Source organism: Chironomus tepperi, unplaced genomic scaffold (assembly GCF_022539635.2).
Source record: "Chironomus tepperi strain 1889 unplaced genomic scaffold, CSIRO-AGI_Ctep_v1 contig_424, whole genome shotgun sequence".
Taxonomy (NCBI): Eukaryota; Metazoa; Arthropoda; class Insecta; order Diptera; family Chironomidae; genus Chironomus; species Chironomus tepperi.
The window spans coordinates 200286-226908 of record NW_027226546.1 but is presented as its reverse complement, the minus strand read 5'-3'; the positions used below and the strand labels follow the sequence as shown (position 1 = coordinate 226908).

General features: G+C 30.8%; 1 protein-coding gene across 1 annotated transcript; it reads left to right on the top strand.

The window, feature by feature from the left end:
- Positions 1-15203: 15203 nt before the first annotated feature.
- LOC139097538 (ras-GEF domain-containing family member 1B-B-like) lies at positions 15204-17417 on the top strand. Its single transcript, XM_070649415.1, has 5 exons — positions 15204-15233; positions 15428-15613; positions 15796-16158; positions 16341-16469; positions 17370-17417. The coding sequence occupies exons 1-5, from the start codon at positions 15204-15206 to the stop codon at positions 17415-17417; spliced, it is 756 nt and encodes a 251-aa protein (XP_070505516.1).
- The last annotated feature ends 9206 nt before the right edge of the window (positions 17418-26623 follow it).

The following is a 26623-nucleotide window of genomic DNA, read 5'->3' as shown; positions in this document are numbered from 1 at the left end:
GTCAGACATTTGAGAGGGTCAGGGGCAAGGACGTAGCAAGAAAATTACCGTTTTTTTTTGAATTTTTTTAAAAAGCTCAAAAAAATTTGAAAATAAAAAAAACGTTACAAAATAATCGGTTATCCCACTCTCAGAGGGAGAGCCCGTGTCCCCCTCTGGCTACGGGGGGTTAAACTATGGATGCAAAGGGGTTTTGTTTACAAGAAAACTTTAAATATTGAAGCTTTTAAGCACAATATTGAAAAACCTTTTAAAAAAGCATTGAAACCAAATTTTTTATCCTTTATTTTGCAATTTTCCATTCAAAAAAATCCATTAAGATATTAACTTTTTCTACTAAAGCTTTTCTTTAATCAGTTACGTTTACACTCATGTATATATGGATATATTCATGATTGTTCGATAGAAATAAATACAAAAAAACTTTTGACTGAATGGAAATTCGTTCATATTTCAATATTACAATGAGAGAATAATCAAAGAGACTGCAAATGAATGAAAGGATTTTAAAATTCTATGCAGCAAATGAATGTAAATGAAGTTTTAAAAATAATGAGTTTATCCAGAGGCGTAATAGTAGCAAAAATGTAGAATAATTGTGGAATTTATATCAAATTTAACAAAAATTGTTTAATTTTACAATATTTAAATTATCTCTATGTAGGGAAGGTAGCCGTAACAGGAAATTGGGAGTGGATTCTTAAGGATATGTAACGGTTTTCTTTTATTTAGTAAAAATTTTAAAAAAGCATTCTAAAACTTTTAGTACAATTTCTGTTATTTTAGTACAAAGTAGATTGAATGCAATAATTCAGCAATCGTAACGGTTTTCTATATTACAGTACAAATATTTGAAATGAGCAATCTAAAATTTTTAGTACAAAAAAACAAATTTTAGAAAATCACAAATTTTAGCACTTTCTAAACATTTTAGAAGCTCATTGCATGTTGAATACATAACTTTGAGCTGCAAACTAGCAAAAGATCGATAATATGACAATCAATTATGTCCAGAAAGTCTAACTTTGAAGAATCAAACAATTTTCATTTTGTAAACAATGAGTTCTAAATTTGAATTTTGAGCTTTTTTGAAAGCATATTTGAGAGTTTTTGGAAGCTTTTTTGAGAGTTTTTGGAAGCATTTTTGAAGCTTTTTCGAGAGCTTTTTTTGAATTGGTCCATTTCCCTTTAGAGTTAGGTTAGGATTTAACCTTATGCAGTTTTCAAACAATACTTACAGATTCAAAAATTACATGTAAATTGAAGTATTTTGAGCTTTTTTGAAAGTTTTTTTTAACGGAACGGACAAAATAAGCTCTCCAAAATAAAATCAGCATGTAATTTATAGAAAAAACATGGTTGTTGCTTAAAATAATTTTTTTGCGTTCTATCTTTGATCTGATTGTGAATTTTCTTTCATAACGAACGCATGACAATAATTTTGTTCCTATTTATGAAAATAAGACTTTTTTTGTAAGCTCTCAGCATTTTGCTTTCATTTCATTTACTGTGTCTCACAATGTCGCTTTTTACTCTATGTACAGTAACAAAAAAAAGAGTCTCTGTATTCCATGGAGACATCGAGAATGATAACTCATAAATCATGAAATATCTTTTATAAAAATATTCCTTTTTTATCAACATTTATTCATGAATATGTTAAGGAATTCATTAAAAACAATTTTTTTTGCTCCTCATCATGTGAAAAAGTTTGAGTTTTTGTGCTGTGCTGTATGTTGAGGAATGAAATGGATTGTTATGTGAATGAATTTCATGCTTTTTTTGTTGTTGTTGTTGTATTCACTTTGAAGTAAATTAATTCTTTTTATGCTTCGGGAGGTTTGTAATAAGATTTTTCCTGTTAAATGAATGCTGTGCTTTGTTTACTGTTGTTTCTTGTGAAATTTACACACAAATATTTTCCACATTTTATCTCATACTTATCCGAGTGACACATAAGCAGTGCATGAGACGCTAGGGGGTACAGTTGGTGGTTTGGGTACAGAGGTTGTATTTGATGCAGGGGTTCCATTTGTTGCTGTGCAAGGGGTGCAGTGGGTACAGTTGATGCAGGGAATACATTTGGTGCAAGGGGTGCAGGAAGTGCAGTTAGTGCATTGGACATAGTTGATGCATTATGTATAGTTGGTGCAGAGGGTGCTGGAGGTACAGTTAGTGCATGGGGTACAGTTGGTGCATGGGGTACAGTTAGTGCATGAGGTACAGTTGGTGCATGGGGTACAGTTGGTGCATGGGGTACAGTTGGTGCATGGGGTATAGTTGATTCAGGCGGTGCAGTTGGTGCATGGGGTACAGTTGGTGCATGGGGTGCAGTTGATTCAGGCGGTGCAGTTGGTGCAAGGGGTGCAGTTGGTGCACGGGTCACAATTGTTGCAGGAGTGTCAATTGTCCTCCATTTCCCTCATTTTATGTCACTCGGGCAAGAGCTTAATATGACAGATTTTCCAGTTTTCATTGGTTTTCATCCCAAGTTCTACCAGACTGTATTGTGAAAAATTAAGAATTAAAATCCTGCAGAAATTTGTCAAAAGTTCTGTCAACCAAGAACAGAAAATCTCGGAAAATCCTATACATATTTAACAATGTCTGTTGATGATGATTCTAAACAATTTTGTAAACTTTTAAATATTTTCTAGATTCTATATTCTTCTTTATGATCCAGCCAACAGCCATACTCATAGTTGTGGTTGTGAGATGTTTTTCCCACAACAATTTTGCAGATTTTACGGAGTTTACTAACTAATTGTTGAGATATTCAAGGATTAGACATTAACTACGATCGAGAGAGATTTTGTCCGTTAAAAAAAGCTTTCAAAAAAGCTCAAAATTCAAAAATTGAAAAATTCTTTGTTTACATTTTGATTTTTGGTTTCTTTTTCAAAATTTAAACTTTTTAGACATATTTGTTTGTCATGTTATTGATCTTTTACTAGTATAGAGTCCAAAATTATGGATTCAACATGTTTCAGGCTTGTAAAATCCCCAGAAAGCACTTTAATGTGCAATTTTCTAAAAACTCACTTTTGTATTAAAATGAGGAATATTAGATTACTTATTTCAAAATAAAAGAAACCGTTACGAATCGAAATTCTTTAAAATAGTGTCCGACTCTTGCACCACATGCAAATTTGTTAATGGATGAAAATGTATTCCTCAATCATCAAAAAAATAACCACATTGAAACTCTTTTTCACGAATTTCATTTAAAACTTTCTCTTAAAACCATCCACATGCGCCATAAATTGTATACAAAGACTAATAAATCATTTTAAATACAATTTTGATTATTTTTAATGCTTTAAAGTTTTTGTGTTGATATTAATCCACAGGCATGTTTGTTTATTTAATCGTTTAAGCCACGATGACACTTTTGTGCTATGCGTTCAATAAGCACATAAACAATCAAAATGAAGTGAAATGGATTAAAATTGTGTCAACCGGTAAAACATACAAAGATAAAGATAGCTAGATAGGGGTGGAATCAGAGGTAGATGGGTTAGCTGATTATTGTGTGCTAAGTTTGGAAAAGTAACGGTTTTTATTATTTTAGTACAAAATTTACAAAACGAAAAATCAAAATGTGAACAAAGATTTGAATTTTGAGCTTTTTTGAAAGCTTTTTGGAAGCTTTTTGAGAGCTTTTTGAGAGCTTTTTGAAATTTTTTTTAAGTTTATTTGAAAATGGACAAAATTGCTTTTAAATTCTAAAAATTGTGATTTTCACTCTCTAAATTCATAGTGCCCCTGAAAAATACTCCTAAATTCCACCCTTCTTTACCCCCTGCTACCTTGTAAGCACATCATTTGTTTTCAACCTTTTTTGTTTTGTTTTTAATTTACTCGACACTTTCGTGTTCATTTCTGCTATTTTTCATCACAGAAACAAAAAAAAAAAAGTTTAATTAATTTCTTTTACGTGTGCATTTAAACATGAAAATGAGATGGAAAAACAAATACAATTTTTAAATGCTTTTTAATTACTCCATTTTTGTGAGCATCTGTACGCAATTGTTGTTGTTGTGCCTCAAGAGTATCATAATTGCTTCCAGTTCTTTTATTTTTGTTAATTGACGGAGCTTTTCTGTGTGTTAATTGTAAATTGTATTTAAATGCACAATTTATGAATGGAAGTTTGTGATTTTAATTAATTTAATTAATTATTGACCAATTTTGGTGGTTAATGAAAGGTTTAAGTTACATACTCATATTTCAGCCTCGGAACTTAATGTTAAAGATCTCAAACATCACCAACCAGCTTCATATTTGTTATTTCAAATGCATATCATGCAGGATATTAAATAAAAACCGCTGAGATTCATTCGCTTTACAAAGTTAAAATTGTAATTCAATTTTCTTCATCTGCATGATAGCTGTAGTCAGCTTACACTGTATGCAGACATTCATAATTTAATTTTTTGTGTAGTTTCATATTTTCTGTTGCTATATGTAGCCGTAAGCATGATAAATTCCATTTTGAAGATGGACTTAAAGTTTGAAGAATTGAAGGAGTTTTGATGCTTTTTAATGATGAGACTGACTATGTATGTCGGTCATTTAATACGCAGTGCGAGTATTGCATACAATTCTAGAACTGAAAAGAAATTCATTTGTATCCAATGCTTGTAGAGCAATTTTGTCCATTTTCCAAAAAAAGCTTTCAAAAAGCTCTCAAAAAGCTTTCAAAAAGCTCAAAATTCAAATCTTTGTTTACAATTTGATTTTTTTGTGAAGAAAATTTAGTCATTTAAAAAAGCTCTCACAAAGCTTTCAAAAAGCTTTCAAAAAAGCTTTCAAAAACTATTAATTCAAAATCTCCAGAATCTTTAAAACCTTTGCGCAATACCCAATGAATGAACACCAAGCATTCAAGCATAAGGACTTACAAATTATATCCATATATCCCAAGCATAGCCATTTAATTTCACAAAACTACTCTACCATTAATTCACTACAGAACTTTATTATTTTCTGGTTTTAAATTTCATGTTTCACTGCGTTTACTTTTGTGGTTTTCGAACATTTCAGTTCATTTTTTAAATTTTTTTTATTTTAATTAATGGGATGTGAAGTTCACTTGGATGTTTTAATGCGTAACATTATGTGCTATAAATTTACAACATATTGTTGTATAATATTTTTTCCACACTGTTGTTGTGAGAGAAAGGCTGCATATGCTGGGCTCTATGAACAACATAATGTGTTTGATTTGGCAATGGAGATCCTACCCTACCCTACCAGGGGTATACTAACCTAATCTACTCTACTCTATCCTACTCTATCCTACTCTATCCTAATCTCCCCGTGATAACCTACACTAATCTACACGGGTTATCCTACTATACTCAACACGGGGTATTCTACCCTACTCAACCCTATCCTACTATAACAGGAGTGTCTTACCTTACTCTACTTGAAGTATCCTACCCTACTCAACCTGGAATACCCTACACAAACAAACAGGGCTATTTTTGTGTACACCACATACTCTACTCTTCCTTTAGCATAAGTGTACCAAGGCTACGACGGAAATAGTAACCTAGGATAGTCCTGCTCGTAGGGTATGGAATGGTAAGATATCCCGAATATGTTAACAAACCGGCCCTTGATAACACCATGATGGCTGATTTAACCCAATTTTACGGTTTGCCATAATGTGCTGCTCGTGAGCTTTTTGTTGAATTCTTTGAGGTTGAAAAATAAATTAAATTAAATTTTAAAGTATTCAATCCTATTAAATGACAAACTTTGCATGCTGAAATCAAATGAAATCATTCTCAAATATGTTTCATAAAAGTTTGTTCTTGAAATGAGTCTTTAAGCTTAGTATTTGTGTCATGATCATAATCCTATTTATATTAGGTCAGCTACGACATAAATAATACCTCAAAATATATTCTTAGACATTAAATACATCATATGATGTACACGAAAAGAATTTTAGATAGGAAGTAAAAAAGGTGAATAGAAATAAATTAAATGTGAAATTCCAATTAATCCCATTGAAGGTGAAGGCAACAACCAGCATAGAAGTAAATTACCTTTTACTAAATGAATATAATACCCAGGATTTAACCTATAGATATCATAAATAAGAGTGGAAAGGCAATCGATGGAAAAAAAGATAAAATCTACAACTATTCCCAAGGTAGTCGTGTGTATGAATAAGTGAGTGAAATAGATGCATAGACGGGAGATATATATCACCATTTCACTAAATATAAATCACGATTTAACCATTTAACTTGAATGTTATTTATACATCCGCAATAGCTGCAATACATCAAAGTTTTTTTGTTTAATTTATTTTTTTTTTTGTTGGCTATTTTGGAGGAATATTATTCGGGGTTGGATGTTCTCAACCATCTCATTTGAATATTGTTTGAACGATATTGTTGAATGATTTGCATAGTTGGAAGAAGATTCATTTGCATCTCTTCAAAACCATACAAATTCAGATTGTATACTTTCAAAAACCATACAAATTCAGATTGTACCTACTCAAAAACCATACAAATTCAGATTGTACTTACTCAAAAACCATACAAATTCAGATTGTACCTACTCAAAAACCACACAAATTCAGAATGTACCTACTCAAAAACCATACAAATTCAGATTGCACCTACTCAAAAACTATACAAATTCAGATTGTACCTACTCAAAAACCATACAAATTCAGATTGCACCACTTCAAAAACCAAACAAATTCAGATTAGACCTCTTCAAAAACCATACAAAATCAGATTGGACCTCTTTAAAAACCATACAAATTCATATTGACATCTCTTTTGAAACCATACAAATTCAAATTGTATTTCTTCAAAAAAAAACCATACAAATTCAGGTTGACTCTTTTCAAAAACATACAAATTCATATTCCACCTCTTCAAAAACCATACAAATTCAATCTGCATCTCTTTAAAAACCATACAAATTCAGATTGGACCTCTCCAAAAACCATACAAATTCAGATTGAATCTGTTCAAAATCATACAAATTCACTTTGTTTCTCTACGAAAACTATACAAATTCAGGTTAATTCACTTCAAAACTATACAAAATAAGATTGCACCTCATCAAAAACCATACAAATTCAGATTACATTTTTTCTAAAACCATACAAATTCATTAAATTTCAGCTAAATTCATCGAAAATCACCATCAAGTCCTTCAACTCTGCATCAAAAATCATAGATAAAACTACTTTTCCGTATCAAATTTATCATCGGCAGCTCGATTGCAAGGCGTGAGATTTTTCCGAATGATTAAATTTGAAATGAAATCACAAATGGCTGCAAGCTGTACCAGGCAATATACATACATAACACCAAAAAAAGCATAAAAAATAGTTTTGAAAAATAAAATTTTACGAGTCTTTTTTTATTGGATACGATCACGTTAATACATAATTTGTGGTCAAAATGCGATTTATGAACTCTCGCCGGTATATTCAATTAATTATATTCACGTTCGATGTACAGGTGTGCCAATACCATTATCCTTCCTGTATACATGAAAATGTTGTATTGAAGTGAAATTGAAACCTTACAATTTTTGGATATGAGGATTACGAATGAACGAATAAGCTCAATTGATAATTTTATATTGTTACAGAAAATTTTACTTGTTCGAACTGCATTTATATCCTGTATTCCTGTATTAAAATGAAAATTATTTTCATGACAATAATTTTTTATGTTCGATTATGTTCACAAAAAAACTTACAAAGTGGTCGTTGTTCAGTTACACTGTTCAGTAATACACAATTGGTCAGAATTAATTGTGTATTATTAATAATTGTTGATTTAATTTATGGAAAATAAAATCGGAATTAAGGATAAGCATAGTTTTATGGATGAATTCAGTTTTGAGGATAAGTTTAGTTTTGAGGATGAGCTCAGTATTGAAGAAAAGTTCTGTTTTGAGGTTAAATTCAGTATTGGGAATAAATTCAGTTTTCAGGACAAGTTCAATTGAGGATAAGTTCAGTATTGTGGATGAGTTTAGTTTTGAGGTTAAATTCAAAATTGAGGATAAGTTCATTATTGTGGATAAGTTCAGTATTGAGGATAAGTTCAATATTGAGGACACGTTTAGTATTCAGGATAAATTCAGTTTTAAGGATGAATATTATGGATAAGTTCAGTATTGAGGATAAGCTCATAATTGAGGATAAGTTTAGTATTGAAGATGAGTTCAGTATTTAGGATTTGTTCAGTATTGAGGAAAAGGTCAGGATTGAGAGTAAGTTTAGTATTTTAGTTTATTATTTATTGAGAATAAGTTCAATACAGAGGATAAAATCAGTGTTGAGGATAAGTTCAGTATTGAAGATACGTTTAGTATTGAGAATAACTTTAGGACTATGAATAAGTTCAATATTGATGATAAGTTCGGTATTGAAGATAAAATCAATTTTGAGCATAATTTCAGTATTGAGGATAAGTTCAGTATTTGGGATAAATTCAGTATTGAGGGTATGTTCAATATTGAGGATAGATTCAGAATTATGGATAAGTTCAATGTCAAGGCTAAGTTCAAGATTGAAGTTTAATTTGAATGCGTAGATCCGATTCAATAAATCAATGACCGTAAATTTAAAATAAAATCAAAATTTTCCACCCGAATAAATCAATTCCCGACCAAGAGAGTGCAAAGCATGAATAAAAAGAAGAGAAAATGAACATCATTGAATTATTGTGAAGTAGTTCATTTACATGTTGTACATTAATTCAATATTCGAATTTTCCAGCTATACCATTACAGCATATACTTTATAAATACATTGTACTGTATTCAGATACTTTCTGTATTGATAATGACATTTTGTGTTTATTATTTTGAATTACTTGAGAAGTCTTCTCAACAGCTGCTTTTGGCAAGTAATATCTTTACAATGAGAAACTTTTTTTTCTCATGAAGACTTAAAGATACATATTAAGTTCCAAGAACATGTTATCTATTTTATTATTATTTTTATTTCTTAGAAAACTAGTTCAGTTTAGAGGAATTGGATATTGATACTTCTAGTTCAAGGAAATAATTTTGTTTCAAGCAATTTTCAAGTATATGCTTACTTTAACAATTCTGTTGCTTCAATTTGAAGAATGCGTTTAGTTTAAAAGAAACGTTTAACCTAAAGGATACGTTCAGTTTGATGGACATGTTTACTTTAAATTAATCCGTCCGTAAATTCGTCAAGTTTGAAGAACATGTTCAGTTTGAAGGACATGTTCAATTTGAAGCTTAGGTTCAGTGCAAAGGACACGCTCAGTATGAAATTCATGTTCAATTGGAAGAACACATTTAATTTAAAGGACATGGTTCAGTTCTAAGGACACGGTCAATTCGAAAAAATCGTTCAATTTGAAGGACACGGTCAATTCAAAAGGATCGTCCAATTTGAAGGACACGTTCAGTATAAATAATAAGTTCAGTTTGAAGGACACTTTCAATATGGAGAACAGATTTATTTTAAAGAACATGTTCAGTTTGATGGACAGGTTCAGTATGACAGACACATTCGGTTTGACAGACACGTTCAGTTTGACGGACAAATTGAGTTTAAAGAACTTGTTCAGTTTGAAGGACACATTCAGTATAAAGAACACGTTCAGTTTGAATAACTCATTCAGTTTGAATAACTCATTCAGTTTGAAGAACACATTTAGTTTGAAGGACACGTGCAGTTTATAGAACATGTTCAAATTGAATGACACATTCAGTACAAAGTACACGTTCAGTTTGAAGGACACGTCTATTTGTCTCTCTTGATTGTTTTCAATTCTATAAAATCAATGCACTTTCAAAAATTCACAAAGGAACTAAAAAAGCGATTAAAAACAAACTTAAAACGTATTTTCACTTTTTTCTTACAGTGCAGAATCCTTAAACGTTTTATCGTTGAACAACTTTTGCCATTTCATGGCACATAAAAAAAAGGAGTTGAATTGGTTTGCTCGAGATTGTGTCGAATAAAAACATGAGTACATAAATCTTATCAGAATTTATTAATCTTCCTTTCTTTGTAGCGCGATTTTTCAACGAAAAAAAGCAACAGTCACGATGACTATGGTAATATATTTGCATCAAAGATAAATTTTTTTTTTCTACAATGAATAATGAGGAAATGCTTCAAAAAATCTCTAAGGATATTTCATAAAAATGCCTTGATTTAAGATGATTAATTCGATGTTAATATTTTATAGCTACAAATGCGTCTCATTCACACAATTTGTACTTATTTTGATCATTTTTTTTTGCTCGGTAGTACAGTGGTGGGCAACCTGTGTGTTGCGACACACTAGTGCCATGGTAGATAACCAGTGTGGTTCGACACACTAGTATTGTAGTAGGCAACCTGAGTGACGCGACACATTAGTCAAGTGGTGACCAATCTGTGTGTCGCAACACATTAGTAAATTGGTAAGCAAGCTGTGTATCGTGGCGTACTAGTGCAGTTGTGATCAAGCTGTGTGTCGCACCACACTAATATAGTGGTAAGAACGTTGTGTGCCACATCATAATAGTAAAGTGGTAGGCAACCTGTCGCGACACACTAGTGCCATGATGGGCAAGCTGTGTGTCACGGCATACTAGTGCAAGAGTAGTCAAGGTGTGTCGCGGTATACTAGTGTAATGGAGGACAAGGTAAAGTGTGTGTCGCTAATGTAATTATGAGCAACCTGTGTACCGTGAGTCGAAGTGGCTCGGTGGCGGAATGGTTTAGTACTTCGGTACATAATTATTGCAATACCGATCTAGCGATCATGGGTTCGAGGCTGGGCATGGGAAATTTTTCACATGTCCTTTTTCGAATCATATGTAGTGGAAACGCGGCTCACAGCATCCCTTTGAAGGCTATAGGCAGTAATGTCATCAAAGAAGTGGTTCTGATCCCACTATAAACTGTAGGTCTATTGAGTGCAGTGGTCTGGCGCACCCTCACTCGTTAAACAATCATTAGCCGCGTATCGCCGTAGCGCAGCTCTGGATCTTAAAGATCTGAATAGCTAAAAGGTTTTTTAGGTGTACCGTGACACACCAATACAGTGGTAGGCAAGGTGCGTGTCGCAACACACTAATACAGTGGTAAGAAAGGTGTGTGTCGCAACATACTAGTACAATTGTAGGTAATGTGTGTTTCGCAACACACCAGTGCAATGATGGGCAAGCTGTGAGCTGCGACACACTAATGTAGTGATGAGCAACCTGTGTGTCGCGACAAACTAAGAAATACTATAAACAGCCTGTGTGTCATGTACGGTTTCGATCAAAACTTAACCACTACAGTGTGCCACGAAAAAACAGGTTGCCCATCCCTGCACTCCTATAAAATGTTTTATGGCTCAACTTTTCCTCTCATCCAGATAAAATAAAAAAATAACTTGAAGACTTTAATTAAAAACTTTCTTTTTTTTTTGTTACTTTGTGATGTATAAGGAATATTCTTACTTACATTGTAAGTAAGTTGAGCGTTAAAAATTATCTTTCTTTACGCTCATTCAATATCGTCTTGTCATGACGAAATGGATGGGATGAGGTGGAAAAGAAGCAGGCAATATTGATTATCATGTGAAAAACTTTTTAAAGTCATTATTTCCTTAAGTACTCTTTTAGAAGTATTGTGCACTCAAAAATTATTAAGTTTGGGTGGATAATTGGTAAAGAGTCTGATTGGATTAATTTCTTGTCATAAAGTTGGATGAAGTTGATTTTATGTACCGGGATGATATGTTGTAGATTCTTGGATTTATAAGGCTTTTGGTGATGATGATGAATTTTGAGTTGATTAAAACTTTTGTCTTCTTTTATTGATGCTGTTTTGAGGTAAAATCTTGATACTTATCTACACACATATATTGTGAATGCAGGAGGAAATGGGGAGCAGAGGGGCTTTCCATCTGACTCTGTCACCTAGTTTGTACAAATTCTCTCTTCCCGCATGCTGAGCTGACATTCCTTCATTTTACTGTTCTGCGTCAAGTAGCTTTAGGAGCGAGTTCCTGCACGTTTATATGCGTTTCATGGCTATTGGAAGTTTAACGAGGGAGGATTCGCCAGATCTCTCGCTCAAACCTAGAGCTACAGTTTATAGTGGGATCAGAACCACTTCTTTGATGACTTTCCTGCCTGTAGCCTTCAAAGGGAGGCTGTGAGCCGCGTTTCCACTACATATGATTCGAAAAAGGACATGTGAAACATTTCCCATGCCGAGTCTCGAACCCATGATCACTAGATCGGTGATGCAATAATTACGTATCGACGTACTAAACCATTCCACCACCGAGCCACTTCGACTCAACCTGCGGTTTCCCACAATTTTTGTTAATAAATCTTTAAATTTCTAGGATTTTATGAGAAATTTTTGCAATGTTTTGTATAAATTCAAATTCAAATTTATTTCCGACCACACCCCTGTAGTAGATAGAATTTAATTCGCTTTGTTATTCCGAATTTAATTTAAATTTACCCCGATGCAGCATATTGCAGCTAATTTCATTTTTATTCATCCAACATCCATCAAAAGGAAAGGGTTTACTCGTTTCAATCTAAAATTCTTGTCGAGTTTTGAGCTTTCTTGCGGCACATCTAGCTGTTGGACAGGGGTGGAATCTAGTCAGCAAGGGTCAAGCAATAGGTTTCAAATCCTAAGGATGACTTGATTTTTCAATCACATCCAATTGAGAAAAGCAACAATTTTAAAAGTGTCATAAACCCTAATTTGTAGCGCTTTAGTCACAAATTCCCCCAAATTCCAAACTTTTAAAAGAGTTTCATTTCGGTTCAATTTAAAAAGATTTTCATGACAGTATACAGCGAGTCTCAATATCAATCCCCATAACAGAATGAAAAGTTTGAAATTTCTTTATTGCAATTTGTAAAAAATGGGGTTGTTTTAAAACTTTTTTTTTCCTTCATTTCTTCATCTTAAAGATCTCTTTAGAGCTTTTATCGCTTGAGGTAATTGATGCTTTTTGTTCGATAAAAAATATGTACAATTTTCATACAATTTTCTACATAAACATTTTCATTCTTTTCTCGTACTATAAAAATCAAAACAATTTTGTTTTTTTATTTCCCTTTTGATTAAGCTTAAATTATGCAGAAATTTTGATACTAGACGAGCATGAGAAGGTACTTTGATGCTGTGCATTTCTGAAATTTCTCATTCTAATCTGTTTTTTTGTTGATTTAAGTATTTTGCATGAATTTTTTTATGTGAAGATTCAGCATAAAAATGACGCTTTAAAATTTTCTAGTCTAGATCCAGACATCCTAAACATTTTGTATTATTTTATTTTTTGCATAATTTATTCAATGAAATGTCGTTAGCGTTTTTTAAAGAGATACAAATAAAGCAGTGGAAGTGGATTTTTAAAGACTTTATTATTCCGATTGCCACAAAGGAAGAAAACTCCGGCAGAACCGCTCTGTTCCGGAGCTTTTTAGGTTCTCTCGACGTGCACATATTGAAATTTTGGCGAATTGTCAGCGTACTTAGTGTCAAGTGACAGCCACTTGAAAAATTTGGTTGTTTTCGCAGCCAATTTGCTGCCACTTCGTCGCCGTGGTGGCAACATTTCGGTATGTGCCGATCTGGTCTGCTAAACCTTTTTTATTGACACTTTTATTTTTGGCAACCAAAAGGACGTTAAACAACGCCTTCTTCATTTGTGTCGCTCGGGTCTTCTTATTTATAATGGTTTATACTTGGAAATTTCATTTAATATACAAATTTTTGCATAAAAACAGAAACAATCCAGGAAATAATCATTTAAATCAAATTTCCTGTATCTTATTCACATGATTTTAATCACTTATTCAAGGATTTAACAAGATTTGACATTTTCGAAAGACAAATGAACGTTTAAAATGCAATGATTGCTAAAATTAATGAATTTCATATGTAACGTTCATTGAAAATTTGAACTTTCTAAAATCAAGGGGCAATCAAATTTTTAACTTTGAAAAAATATTGTTGTTTTTCAAGATATTTTAATTTTTCAATAAATTTGAAGTGTTTCACATCAAGCAACAAGTTTTAATAGAACTTCTATTGTTAAAAGCATCATAACCAAATTGATTCACATGAAGAATAGTAAAATAACTCAATAAAACCTGAAAAAGTAAGTAAATTTGTTGTATTATATATTTTAACACGTTTTTTATTGATTTACTTTATTTGTCTTTTTTTTTACAGTTTGACAAGCTTTAATACCCAAATAATTCCTTAATTGTCCGTACAAATCAATTGTAAAGCACAGTGATACAAGACTTCCAATAGATTTACATCCAGCTTTATTTTCGAAAAACATCCAGCAACTTAAAAATCCAAAAGTAACACTGTCATATTCAGAGATTTTAAAGTCATTGAATTTAAATCACATAAAATTCTTTACAATTCCACCCTAAATGTCATGCCAACAGAGAGATTTTTCAATAGACAACCTCAAAAAACTCTCCATAAAGACCAAGCAAAACTAACAATTTTATTTTGAAACGTACACAAAAGACAGCAACTGAATGGTTTAGTTTTTTGAATCATGAAGCTACTCTACATTCACATAATCCAACTAGAGGTGTATCCTTAATATACAATTACTGAGCTCAACATAAAATTACGTAATGAAAATACGGTCACGTTTCAATTTTGGAAGCTCTTTCATTAGCATGCTTAAATCTCTCTCTCTCCCAACATTTTCCAGTCATATAATGCACGATAGTTTAAAAGCCATTAACAATCACAAAAAAAAAGCTATTTTGTGATGAGAATTTTCAGCTCATATTCCATAAAACGTCATGAGATATAAGTATTTGATGCATACTTGACTAGTATGGAGATACGAATAGAGCATTAAATGGTTGAGATGCTAATCAAAACATTCGTGAATTGAAATGAGTAAAAATCATGTAAAACGGATGTTGTCGAAAGTGATGATAATGCAACGGCAGCAGTGAATTGTTGAAAATGAGATTCTGAAAAATTCTCCATTATGTTAGTGATGATATGCATGACTAAGTGATATGGTTGTGGATATCTATTCAAACAGTTGGAGTTCAACATGCAGAACTAAAAATTCGTTTGCTGATTTGTTGACAGAAGTGCTTGCATTTGCAACTCAGCATGAGAATGGACAAATTCAACATTATGAAAAAATAATTGATTTTTGTGCCTGAAAATGGTTACTGTGATCGGAGAATGGACGAGGGTACGTACAAAAAAGAAACTTTCTCATTATGTCCTTTGTTTTTCTGGTGAGAACTTTAACGTACATGACTCGTGTATTGAAAGCATAGGACATTATCACCCTTAAAAGAATACATCAGTGCCAAAAAACTTTTTTTTCCTTTTTTTTCATCTATTTTCTTTCATCTCCTTCTTCCTTCATTTCCTATTCAATAGTGGTTTCCTTACGATTTTCGAGGCGAAGAAATCATGTCGCTCGTTAAACATATCGTAGCAAGGTGTAGTGCAAACAAGAGGCTTGGTGATATTATGTCGGATCTTTTGAGTGCCTTGTTAATCAAATTGACAGATTTGAGTAAACATGAGGATGAGATGAAATTATATAAACGACCACTAGCCGAGGTAAGCTTTAACTTTTTCCTTCTTTTTTGTCCATGACCGACGAAAAAGAAATTGATTCCGATTCCATTATCTTGAATAACTTGCCGGAAGATAAATCAATTTCTTTTCGTGACACTTTCGTTCCTTACTATTGTCAATAATTGCTTATTTCATTTTTATGATTATGTTATCATTCATATAAGTCACAGTCAAGTGAAGTAGAATGGCCAAGCTCATCGAAATTAGCTCAATTGTTATGTCATGTTGAGAAGAAATTTGCCAAACATATCGGACCGGAGGAGTTTGTTCAATGCAGTCAAAATCTAATTAAGGAAGAACAACAGCAATCAAATTATGATGTTCCACAATCTTCATCCCTTACTACAGTAGCTACCTCAATCATAACTAATTCATTTGCCACAAATCCAATGACTGTATCTGCATCTGCAGCTGTTGGACAACAACAATTGCAGGATGTTCATAACAAAAAGAAAACTTGCAATTTGGAAAATTACTTTGAATGGTCGAGTCGATTACGTTTGGTTGTGGCCAATGAAATATTGCAGGTTAGTGCCTGTTATTGCTTTTTGGCGTCTCATAATTTACACCGCAAACACTACCGTTCCTTCATGTTCACACATTTTCGTTTTCTCAGCTATGTCAATTGAATTATCTCTCTATTTTCTTTCCATATGACTCGTCCTTTTGTTTGTTATTCATGCTGCTCGCATGTCGATATCATTCACAGTGCACAAGTGAATGTGATCGAAGTAAAAAATTAGAATTGTGGAGTAGCGTAGCACAGCATTGTCTTCTTGTGGGAAACTACAATTCTGCAACATCAATACTAGAACCAATCTGTCGACTACAGACTATGGTAAGTTAAAACTGTTTCATCGTTCATTCACATCCATTGTTTATGTTTGCTTTTCTTCGGATAATTCAATATTTTCTCTTAAAAAATTGACAAAAAAATTGGATTTTGAGAAAAATTCTTGTTATCGGATATATTTTTGATAAATTTGATATGATGTCGCAGCATCAACAACTGTTTATGAATAGATTTATCTTCATTTATTTTATTTTCAATGCTGATCGAAAAAAGAAAAAAAATATTTTTGTTATGAAGCTTATCGTACATTCTTAGTTATCAGAAATGCTCGAAGCACATTTTTTTTGATTAATTTTTTCCATTTTTATTTTTCGAAATGTGATTGCAAATGTCTGGTTGATTTGACTGGAGAGTTGGAGATATAAAAAGACGCATTTGATTAAATTGAATTGGATTTGAGGTCATAAAAATATCAAAATATTTTAAAATTGAACAAATTCTTAACTAAGAAATATAAAAGTCCGAAGGTAAAAAATGATTTGTGACTGGTACTTTTAACAAACTTACATAGCCAGAAGTATGCTTTCTCGAAATCCCGGTCCCGATAAATTTTCGGGATCGAGATTGATATTTTCTGGATATCCCGGGAAATCCCGATCCCGATCCCGATAGCGAGAAAGCATAGCCAGAAAGCCATCACAGTTTAGAATTACACTGTCTACAAGGTCGGGATGGGAAGGACTGGGCTTTCTGAGGTTTCGGTTTTGATGAATTGACTAGAACCAAGACCGAGACTAAAGAACTATTGACAAGAACAATATTGGAATTGGAACTGTCAATTACCTCAAAAGCTGAATCTGCCATTAGATAACTTCTGTCAGTTTCTAATTCCCAGCTATTTTTCATCGTTGCTCACACAATAATCCCATCTGTTCTTCTTTATAGAACTATGTCTTTAATGCTAGCTGGACAGAAGACAAAGATAGACATTAAGATTCGCTTAATTTTCATCCAGAAAATTGAGTTTAAAAACTTTTTTTTTATCAATTTAAAGTTAAAAGTTTAAAATCTTCTGTAGTTGAAATATCAATTATCTACCCGCACTTATAAAACCCTCAACATAACTACAATATTCTTCACATTATCTATAATATTCCAAGAGGGATCGTTCACTTGTTACGTAACGTAAAAATTTTAATATCCATCAAAAATTGTCCAGTTTCATTCTTTTAAGCATCACAACACTCCCATCCTTTGAAGAATGTTTCGTAATATGTGCACGGCCCCCAACCACTAACGCAAAATAATTAAACAACACTAACCTGATAAATCTGGATGAAGGCAAAATGAAAGCTTTAAAAAAAACTTCAAACCCAACTAAATCTTCCACAAACTTATAAAAATTCCCAAACAACAACACCTTTTTGAACAAAACTTTCTCATCCTCCAGCAACCAGTCACAAGTAATCTCTTTATTGCACATTTCTGTAAGATGAGAAACTGGATTATGAGAAGCTTTAAGGTTATCTGCTAGAATTTCTATTGAAATATAAAAAAGATAAAAGAAATGTTCTCATGAATTATTTTAAAGACATGTGTTAACCATGCCGAACTTGATCTAGATAATCCACAAGGCATACCATCATGTGAGCAATATCTTCATCTATCCTAGAATCCTTTTGAAATTTGTTATTTTTGTTCTTGACAATTTTTAAATTGAATTTTGGAATTCTTTTTGATATTTTCTTTTGTTCCTTAATTTGTAATTTTGATGGGAAAATTTTTAATCTTTGATGAAAAAACAATGAAAAATTTAATATAAAAATACTGAGCAAAATCAGAATTTTTCAAAACTATTTTTCAATTAAATATTAAAATTTAATTTAACTTTGTCCATTTGAGACACTAAAGGCGAACATTCAACAAGCTTTTTACTGGAATTCACTTCAATCGATTGACTGTGTACACTAATGTATTGCGTTATTGGTCTTTTACTTACATTGTAATCCAATTGTAGACCATTTGTTTCGTCAGAATCATCCCTGCTGATAGAATTTAATTTGGATAAATGAAAAAAATTATTTTTAACTTTTATTGAAAAACCTGGAAAGTTTTTTTATTGTGAAAATGTGATGAAATATGACTTGATGTGAATATGGGTTGGGGTTTTTAAAGATATTTTTAATATAAAATTGAAAAAATGTATGAAATTTGAATGTTTTTCTGTGTTTTACACACATTTAATTTAAAATAAATATTCAAATTTGAATTTATTTAAAACATTTGAATTTAAAATTTTTAAACAGATTTGAAATTGAATTTTAAAAAAAAACTTTTGAATTTTAAAACCATTTAATTCAAATTTGCGACAATAATTTCAAACTGAATTTTTGAAGATCTTTTAAATTTCAAATCTTAAAATCTTTTGAATTTTAAATTGTTTAAAAACATTAAAATTTGAATTTGAAAGAAATTTAGATTTAATTTTTGAAGAAAATATTTAAATTTAAGTTTTACAAATATTTTAAATTGAAATTCTGAAAAACATTCAAACTTTATTTTCAAAAAAATATTTGAATTTGAAATTTTTAAAAGGATTTTAAATTGAAATTTTGACATTCCAACTTAAATTTAAAAAAGAAAACATTTGAATTTGAAATTTATGAAGATTTGAATTGGAATTCTTTAAATATTTAAATTTAAAAAAAAAAAACCTTAATTAACTTGCAAAATTCTTACTTTAAAATTTAAAATTGCCCAGAAATTTCTGATTTTTCTAACCAACATCAAATCCATAAATCATCTCCTATAAACAGATTCTCTCTATTTTCTTCGAATTCTTTCTTTACGATCCTTTATAAATATTGTTCTAAAATTAAATCATAAAGTAAAACTTATTGGACGAATTTCTAGAAACTCCATTTCCTGCTGTTCTTTTAACAAAGCAGAAAAAAAGTCTTGGAAATAAATAAATTTAATTTGGATCCAACGAGCCGAAAAATTCGCTTTGAAAAATGTTTTAAAAGAGAAAAAAGGAGAAAGAAAAAAATTAAGAAAATGAAAATTACAACCCAAACTAAATGCAAAGCAATCATAACCCTCGGCAACGTGAAATAATGAAAAACAAAAATTAAGAAACAATATTTCAATATTCGGTGTGGGATAATTGAATTCTAGAATGAATTTTCCTTTGAATATACAATTTTTCCTAACCTACAATTTTAATATTCAAATGCTCTAATTGGAATTAATAATTGAATTATCAATTTCTTGTTTTCATTAAATTTTTTACTTTTTTGCAATTATTTTAACGAAGGTTTAAAAGTTTTTTGTGTCGAAGGGCTGAATTATAAATGAATTAATATTAGTACAATTTATTAGATTTTTAAAATTTATAATGAATTTTAAGAAATTTTGAGTTTCAAAATTTGAAAAAAGATCAATTTTTTTAACTGATTTTTCAATTCTTAATATTGAAATTTATTTTTCTTAATGTTGAAAAATTTAATTTTTGATTGATTTTTTGTAAAAATTTAAATTTACTCAAATTTATAATAAATTAAATTTGATTTTCAAATAATTTTGAAACTAAATTTTATTAATTTAAATTATTTTTTGTTTATTTTTATTTCATTAAAAAAATCTAAATTTTAATGATTTTGTAAAAATTTAAATTTATTACAGATTTTAAAATTTTGAATTTTAATTGAAAATTTTTTAATATTTAATTTTTTCATTCATTGAATTAAAATTTTAAAAACTTAAACTAAAAAGTTTTAAAATTTAAATTAACAAACTTTAAAAATTTGAAAATTTAAATTACTTAATTTTAAAAAGTTTGAAAATTTAAATTAAATTTTTCTTCAAATTGAAAATTTGTATTTTCATTTGTTTTAAAATTTTAAAATTTTTTTAGTTTTTTTTTAAATTTTTTAAAAAATGTGTGAAAATTTATTTTATAATAATAAATTAAATTGCCAAGCACAGCTTTAATTATCACAAAAAGTCATTTAAACTGCTAAATATAGAATTTTAATATACTATAAAAACTCACAAAAGCTATATATTTCGCCATTAGCACAGTCACATTATTAAAAAGTGAAAAATAATTAAAATTTATTCACTTAACTCATTAAATTTATTCATGCTAAGCAATACACCCTTAGTTACTCGTCTTCATTTCCATTATCACTGCTCATTATTTTTTAGTGTTAAATTGAAAACAAAAGAAAAAAGCAGCAAAAAAGTGAAAAGTTTGGCATTAATTCCTATTTGCTTCACAACAAAAGAGTAAAAAATTGTATAAAATATTTCCTCAATTTTTCCACTATAATAATTTTTTCGCAATTAGCTTATTTCTATTTTTTGTGTGCTGTGCTGTGCTTCATAACTTTTTTTATTCTCAGCATTTTTATTTTTGGCTGCCAAAAAAATTTATTTTCCGTTTGCCAAAAAATGAGGAAGGACAGAAAAAAATCAACAGCCAGCATATTTAGCCTTCTTCTTTCCATTCAATAATTTTTGCCGTCGTATCGTTAAATGAAGGAAATGGAAGTGTGTCGCGCTTTATTACATCAAATTTGAAATGTGAAACCTTTTTGGCCTCATTTCTTATCAAATTTTTAAATTGGTTTTAAATGTAAGAGATTTTTATTTCATGTGGTCTGTAAATGTCGTCCGGACAGGGATGGTATGATAGATTTATAGTGAATTGAGTCTTCAGACTCAGCAACACACTCAGCAACACATGTGCAGCATATCTCAGTGACACAGTGCTACATGTATCAGTGACACAGTGCCATAATTCAGGGACACGATACATGTGTCAGTGATACGATCTCTCTTAAGTGTCAAGAATCACAAGTTGGTTGATTCTCAAGACTCAGCGACACATTGCAACATATATCAGTGACACATTGCCACATGTATCAGCGACACGATTTAAAGAGTGAAATGCATCATAAGTAGACTGACTCCTCACACTCAGCCACACACGACTACACGTGTCAGCAACACACTCCAAAATGTATCAGCAGCACACTTCAACATGTGTCAGCAACACGATACAGCATGTGTTAGTAACTTGATCTCAGAAGTTTCAATTTTCATAGATTATTGAGGTTTGTCTGAGTGTAAAGACTTGAATGCTTGAATCCAACTTATCCATGTCATAAATCAAGGACATAGCCAAGACAATTGAAAGATAAATAACCAGATAACAACACTGATTGTCCAAAAATAAATGATAAAAACGACACCAAGACACAATTTAAGCAACATTTTGGGTCACGACGATTTTGGGTCATAAAATCTAAATCATGTAGCTATCATTTTGACACAAAAGCGATCCTCATTAAAGTAAAATTTGTGAATGAAGAAAAAAAAAGGATCTTCCTTTAAAGGAAGGAAAGGAAAAAATTATTTTCGTATTTGCATATTTTCGTTCGTTGAGCTGCACAAGATTTCCTTATTTTTCTTCGGATCGAGAATAGACTTTAGAATTTACGCATGAGATGAATTTTTGAAAAGAAGATGCTTCTGGGGAAAAGAAAAGTGGAAAGCAATTTCGGAGAGGACGAAAACAGTCTTGAAAGGTGAATGAATTATTGTGTAAAGGACACGTTTACTTTGGTACGTTGGCTTATTTATGAGTTATGTGGTGTGTCCTTGAAAGGTTTTGACATCAAGAATGAGATATTGAGGGAAAATGGCTTTTACAATAGTTTTTTGTTAGTGAAGGTAGTGGTGTAGTAAGGGAGAATGGAGGAAAGGGGTCATTAAGGGTACGTCCCCTCCCCTCCTTCGAAAATGGGAAAAAAGTTTGTTTTATGACGACTTTTTTGAATTCCAATTTTTGAATTTAACGATTTTCTGATTTTCAAATTTGTAACGGTTTTTATATTTTTGAATTGAATTTGAAGAGTTTTTAATTCTTTTATTTTTGAATTTGAAAGTTGTAGAAATTTGAATTTGATGAAATTTAATATTTTTCATTTGAATAGTAAATCCTTAAAAACATTCTGGAAAAATAAATATTTTAAGGAATTTCAAATTTAAAATTTTATTGAAAACAAATATTCTTTTAAAAAATAAAATATCTCAAATTCCAATAGTAAAGAAAATTCTTTTGAAAGGTAGAAATGTGACACATCACAAGAGTTTTTGAAATTCATTCCTTTGTGTATCCATTCTTGGTATTTTTAGACATTTTCCATTTCAATTTATTTAAGATCTAAAATATATTTACAGAACTTTACAGTCAATTTGGTTTTATTTAAATATTAAAATATTTCTATGGCAAATTTGTTGACAGCAAATTGAGTCTGAAAGATTCTGAGAAATAATTTTAAGTTTAAAAGCAAATATTTTATAAAATTTTGACAAAAATATTAAATTTAAAAGCTTTTTTTATTTATTACAATTTTTGACGCATTACGAAGCAGTAATTTGGAGTATCATAAATCATGCTTATTATAACACTAAATGCATCATCAATATACACATTCATGTATTATGCTACACTCAATTATTATCTAAATTTCAACATTATTTACGGATTTAGAGGTTTTATTTTTGTTTAGGGATTCAAGAGATTGTGACATTAAGAATGAAAATAAAATAAAAATTAAAATAAAAGTTAAAATTTTTTTAACTTCAAGAATTTTAATATTTTCAACTTTAGAAATTTCAGAGTTTGAAAAATTTCAAATTTTTTCAACTTTTAAATTTATAGATTTTTAAGTTTTTAAAATTTAAAATTTCTTCACCTTTGAAAATTTCAAATTTTAACTTTGAAAATTTTAAAATTTTCAACTTTGAAAATTTCAATTTTTTCAATTTTTAAATTTCAGATTTCTTCAACTTTAAAAATTTCAAAATTTTTCAACTTTAAAAGTTTCAAAATTTTTCAACTTTAAGAATTTCAAACATTTTAAAAAACTTTGAAAATTTTCAATTTTCTTTAATTTTAAACCTTTTAAACTTTCAAGGTTTGAATATTTTGATCTTAAAAAATTTGAAAACTTAAATTTAAATTCAAAAAATTTTAAATGATTTTAAAAAATTCTTAAAAAAAATAATTCTTTTTGTTTGCAAAAGTTAACCCCCAAAAAAATATATATTGATGGATTATAATGCGTCAATGTGGTTAAAAAGAATAAATCTATTACAAAATCCCATAATAAAAGTTGAAATATTGAATATAAAAAAAAAAAATATTTGACAAATCGGATTTATTCAAATTATAAATTTCCAAAAGCTTTAAGGTGTTCAAAAGATTCATGTGAAAATTTTCATTTTTATTATCCATTCCATAATAAAAAAAAATTTTGTTATTTAAATGATTTATTACATGTCAAAATCCCCAAATAAACGTTCCTGTCATTGACATCCTTCATGAATGATGAACTGAAAAAGGAACATAAATTGGAGAAAAACCTTTTTTATGTCCTGTATATAAAAAGAAAGTAAAGAAAAATTTCATTTTCATCAAAGTTCCTTAAAGTTGCTCAATAAAAAGCTTCAGAAAACGACATTAAAAATAAGAAGGAAGAAAACATTTTAATGGAAAAAGCAATAAAAATTAATCATCGTTGTTTGAGTTCAGCACAACTTTTTTTTCCTTTTTATTATTTATTTATTTTTACTCATTTTTTTTCCTTCATCTTCCACATCCTCATATGTGTATTTTTATATATTTTTGTATGATTTATAAGTAAGCATTTCAGTGGTTCTTGTTTGTCGTGTAGAGCAAATCAAACATTTGATTAAGTTGTTGGCAATGAGATCAAATTATAGACATTTCTATTAGATTAAGTTTCATCGCTTCAAGCAAAGTTTTTTGTATTTTTAACGAATTTTTTAGATGAAAAGTTTATTTTGAATTAAAATAAATACACTGCTGGCTAGTTTCATGTAGATGAAATATTAAAGTATTAAAGAATCATAAATTAAAGTCAATTGTGTTACTTACTTGCTTACTTACTGTAACCAGGCTCCTATTCTGACCAACACATCATAGGAATTTGACAGCCTCGGGTATGGAACAACACAATGCTTTCCATCTGACTCTAGGGTTGGCTCTCTGGGTGCCATAAATTATATGTCCACACGTTAAACTGTCATTCTTTCATAACTATCCTGTGCCATGTAGCTTTTGGATCTCCAGGATTTCCTCTTTTCCTTGTAGATTCCAAACAAGGTTGGTGTAACAAACTTGTGTTTCAGTACCAACAGTGACATATATGTGACTTTATGCTACTCTTAACATAATTTCAACATGTGCCAATTTCACCTTCTCGTGATGAATACCGTCAATCCAAGCCACATAATGAAGGAGAGTCAAACGAGGCTCTGGTTAGTAAAGGGCTTTGGTCCAGTAAGCCCAATCCTTAAATATAAGTTAAGAGAACTAAAGAGAAGCCGGACTGAAAATAACATTGATGACCAAAGCTAAACGGAAACAGATTAATGATATGAAATAACTGAGTTTAAATCCGGCACCTAGTAGATCTTTGATCAATTAACTGAATTGTGCTATTTTGCAGCAAGGCTTCTATTAAAAGGAACCTTAATATATTGACAATTGACACCTGATACACAATTGTTTTTTCAGTTCTAAGAGTGCTGAGAACACATAAAGCATTGCTGCTTGATTTAAGACAGTGGTGAGCAACCTTTTTATACTGTTGCTCTTAAGTCTTCGACCACTGATTAAAGAGTAAGGAGCAATAAAACTAACATCATCTTAATGCAATTCGTCATCCTTAGAGTAAGACTGCATATCAAATAAGTGAAATGGAAACCCGTTCACTCAGGTATCATTAAACTCATCTCGTTCCTATAGAATATGAAGTTGAATCAGCATTGAATCATAAATCCAATCAGATCTTGGAATAGCATGTAATAAATCCAATTCATTAAAATTTTCAGTCTCCTTCACTTACTTTTACTACTTTCTAACTAAATTAAACTCAAGCACGACTGTCCATGGTCATAAACTATAAATCCATTAAAGATTAAACTGATTTTCTCGATTAGTAATTCAATTCATAATGGCAGCAAAACTTTTTATTGGAAACTTAAATTAAATAAGAAAAAAAATTTGAAAGAAGTATGAAGACAAAACTTTGGTACAAGCAATGACCGAGTTCATCGATGTCTTCAATAATAAAGTTCTCATGGACGAAAAAATATAGAAAATCCATTAAAGATTTCTAAAGATGAAAAGTGACTTCATTTTGTTCCTTTATTTTTTCTGTATTTTCAGCAAATATTCTCAACACACAAAGCTGTTTACAACATCGATGAAAGGGAAATCCAGATGGAATTTTTTTTGAGGATAGGAAATGGAATAGGAGACAAAATAATGGCACGTAAATTTTACGATCTCATAACAATTTCTCATATGTGTTGCGAGAGTAGATGGAAGCGTAAAGGGATTGTTTATAAGTTTTGTGTGATGTTTTGAAGGAATGAGAAGGTATGGTCTCTTGGAAAAAAAAATCAACAAATATATTGAGTTTTTGTAGTCATGCTGACTACTAAAGATTTACACTAAAGGCACTTACTTACTTCGCTAGCTGTACAGATCAAGTGTAATCCATGGCTTCTCTCAATTGGCGCTTGAAGCTGGCTACCGCTTCCCAATTACCAATTACAAATGTGATACTATCTGTATCGACAGCTTTTTTCCATGAGTTCTTTGGCCTACCTTGTAGCTACGTCGACGGAGGACACAAGGCATATAAAAAGCAAAAAATCGAACACCAGGTTAGCGTGACCCTGGCCTTGAGATGGATTTGGTTCAGGCTGGCTTCAGACCAAAAACTGGTTTTTAGGGCATCCTAGGACACCCTACTCTTGAACTGGAATGTACTACATCATGAGGTAGAGTTGCCAAGAATTCGGAAGTCCAGGACTCAAAAAGCCCATCAAGGCACCTCCACTGAAATCCAAACTTGATTGGACTACTGTCAATTCTGTCCTAATAATTATAGCATGCTCTAAAGAGCGCAACAAACAGTCCCCAGAGACATGCCGATAAATCACTGAATTTAGTGCCTTTTCTTTGGAATGTGTCTTTCAGGTTCGTGGATGATTTTGGATCGACTTAGGTCACAGGTGAGTCTCTGTTGTCAATGACATGCGAGTTAAGTGGGTCAAGCGGATTAAGCGAGTTAGGTGTGCCAAGTGGATCA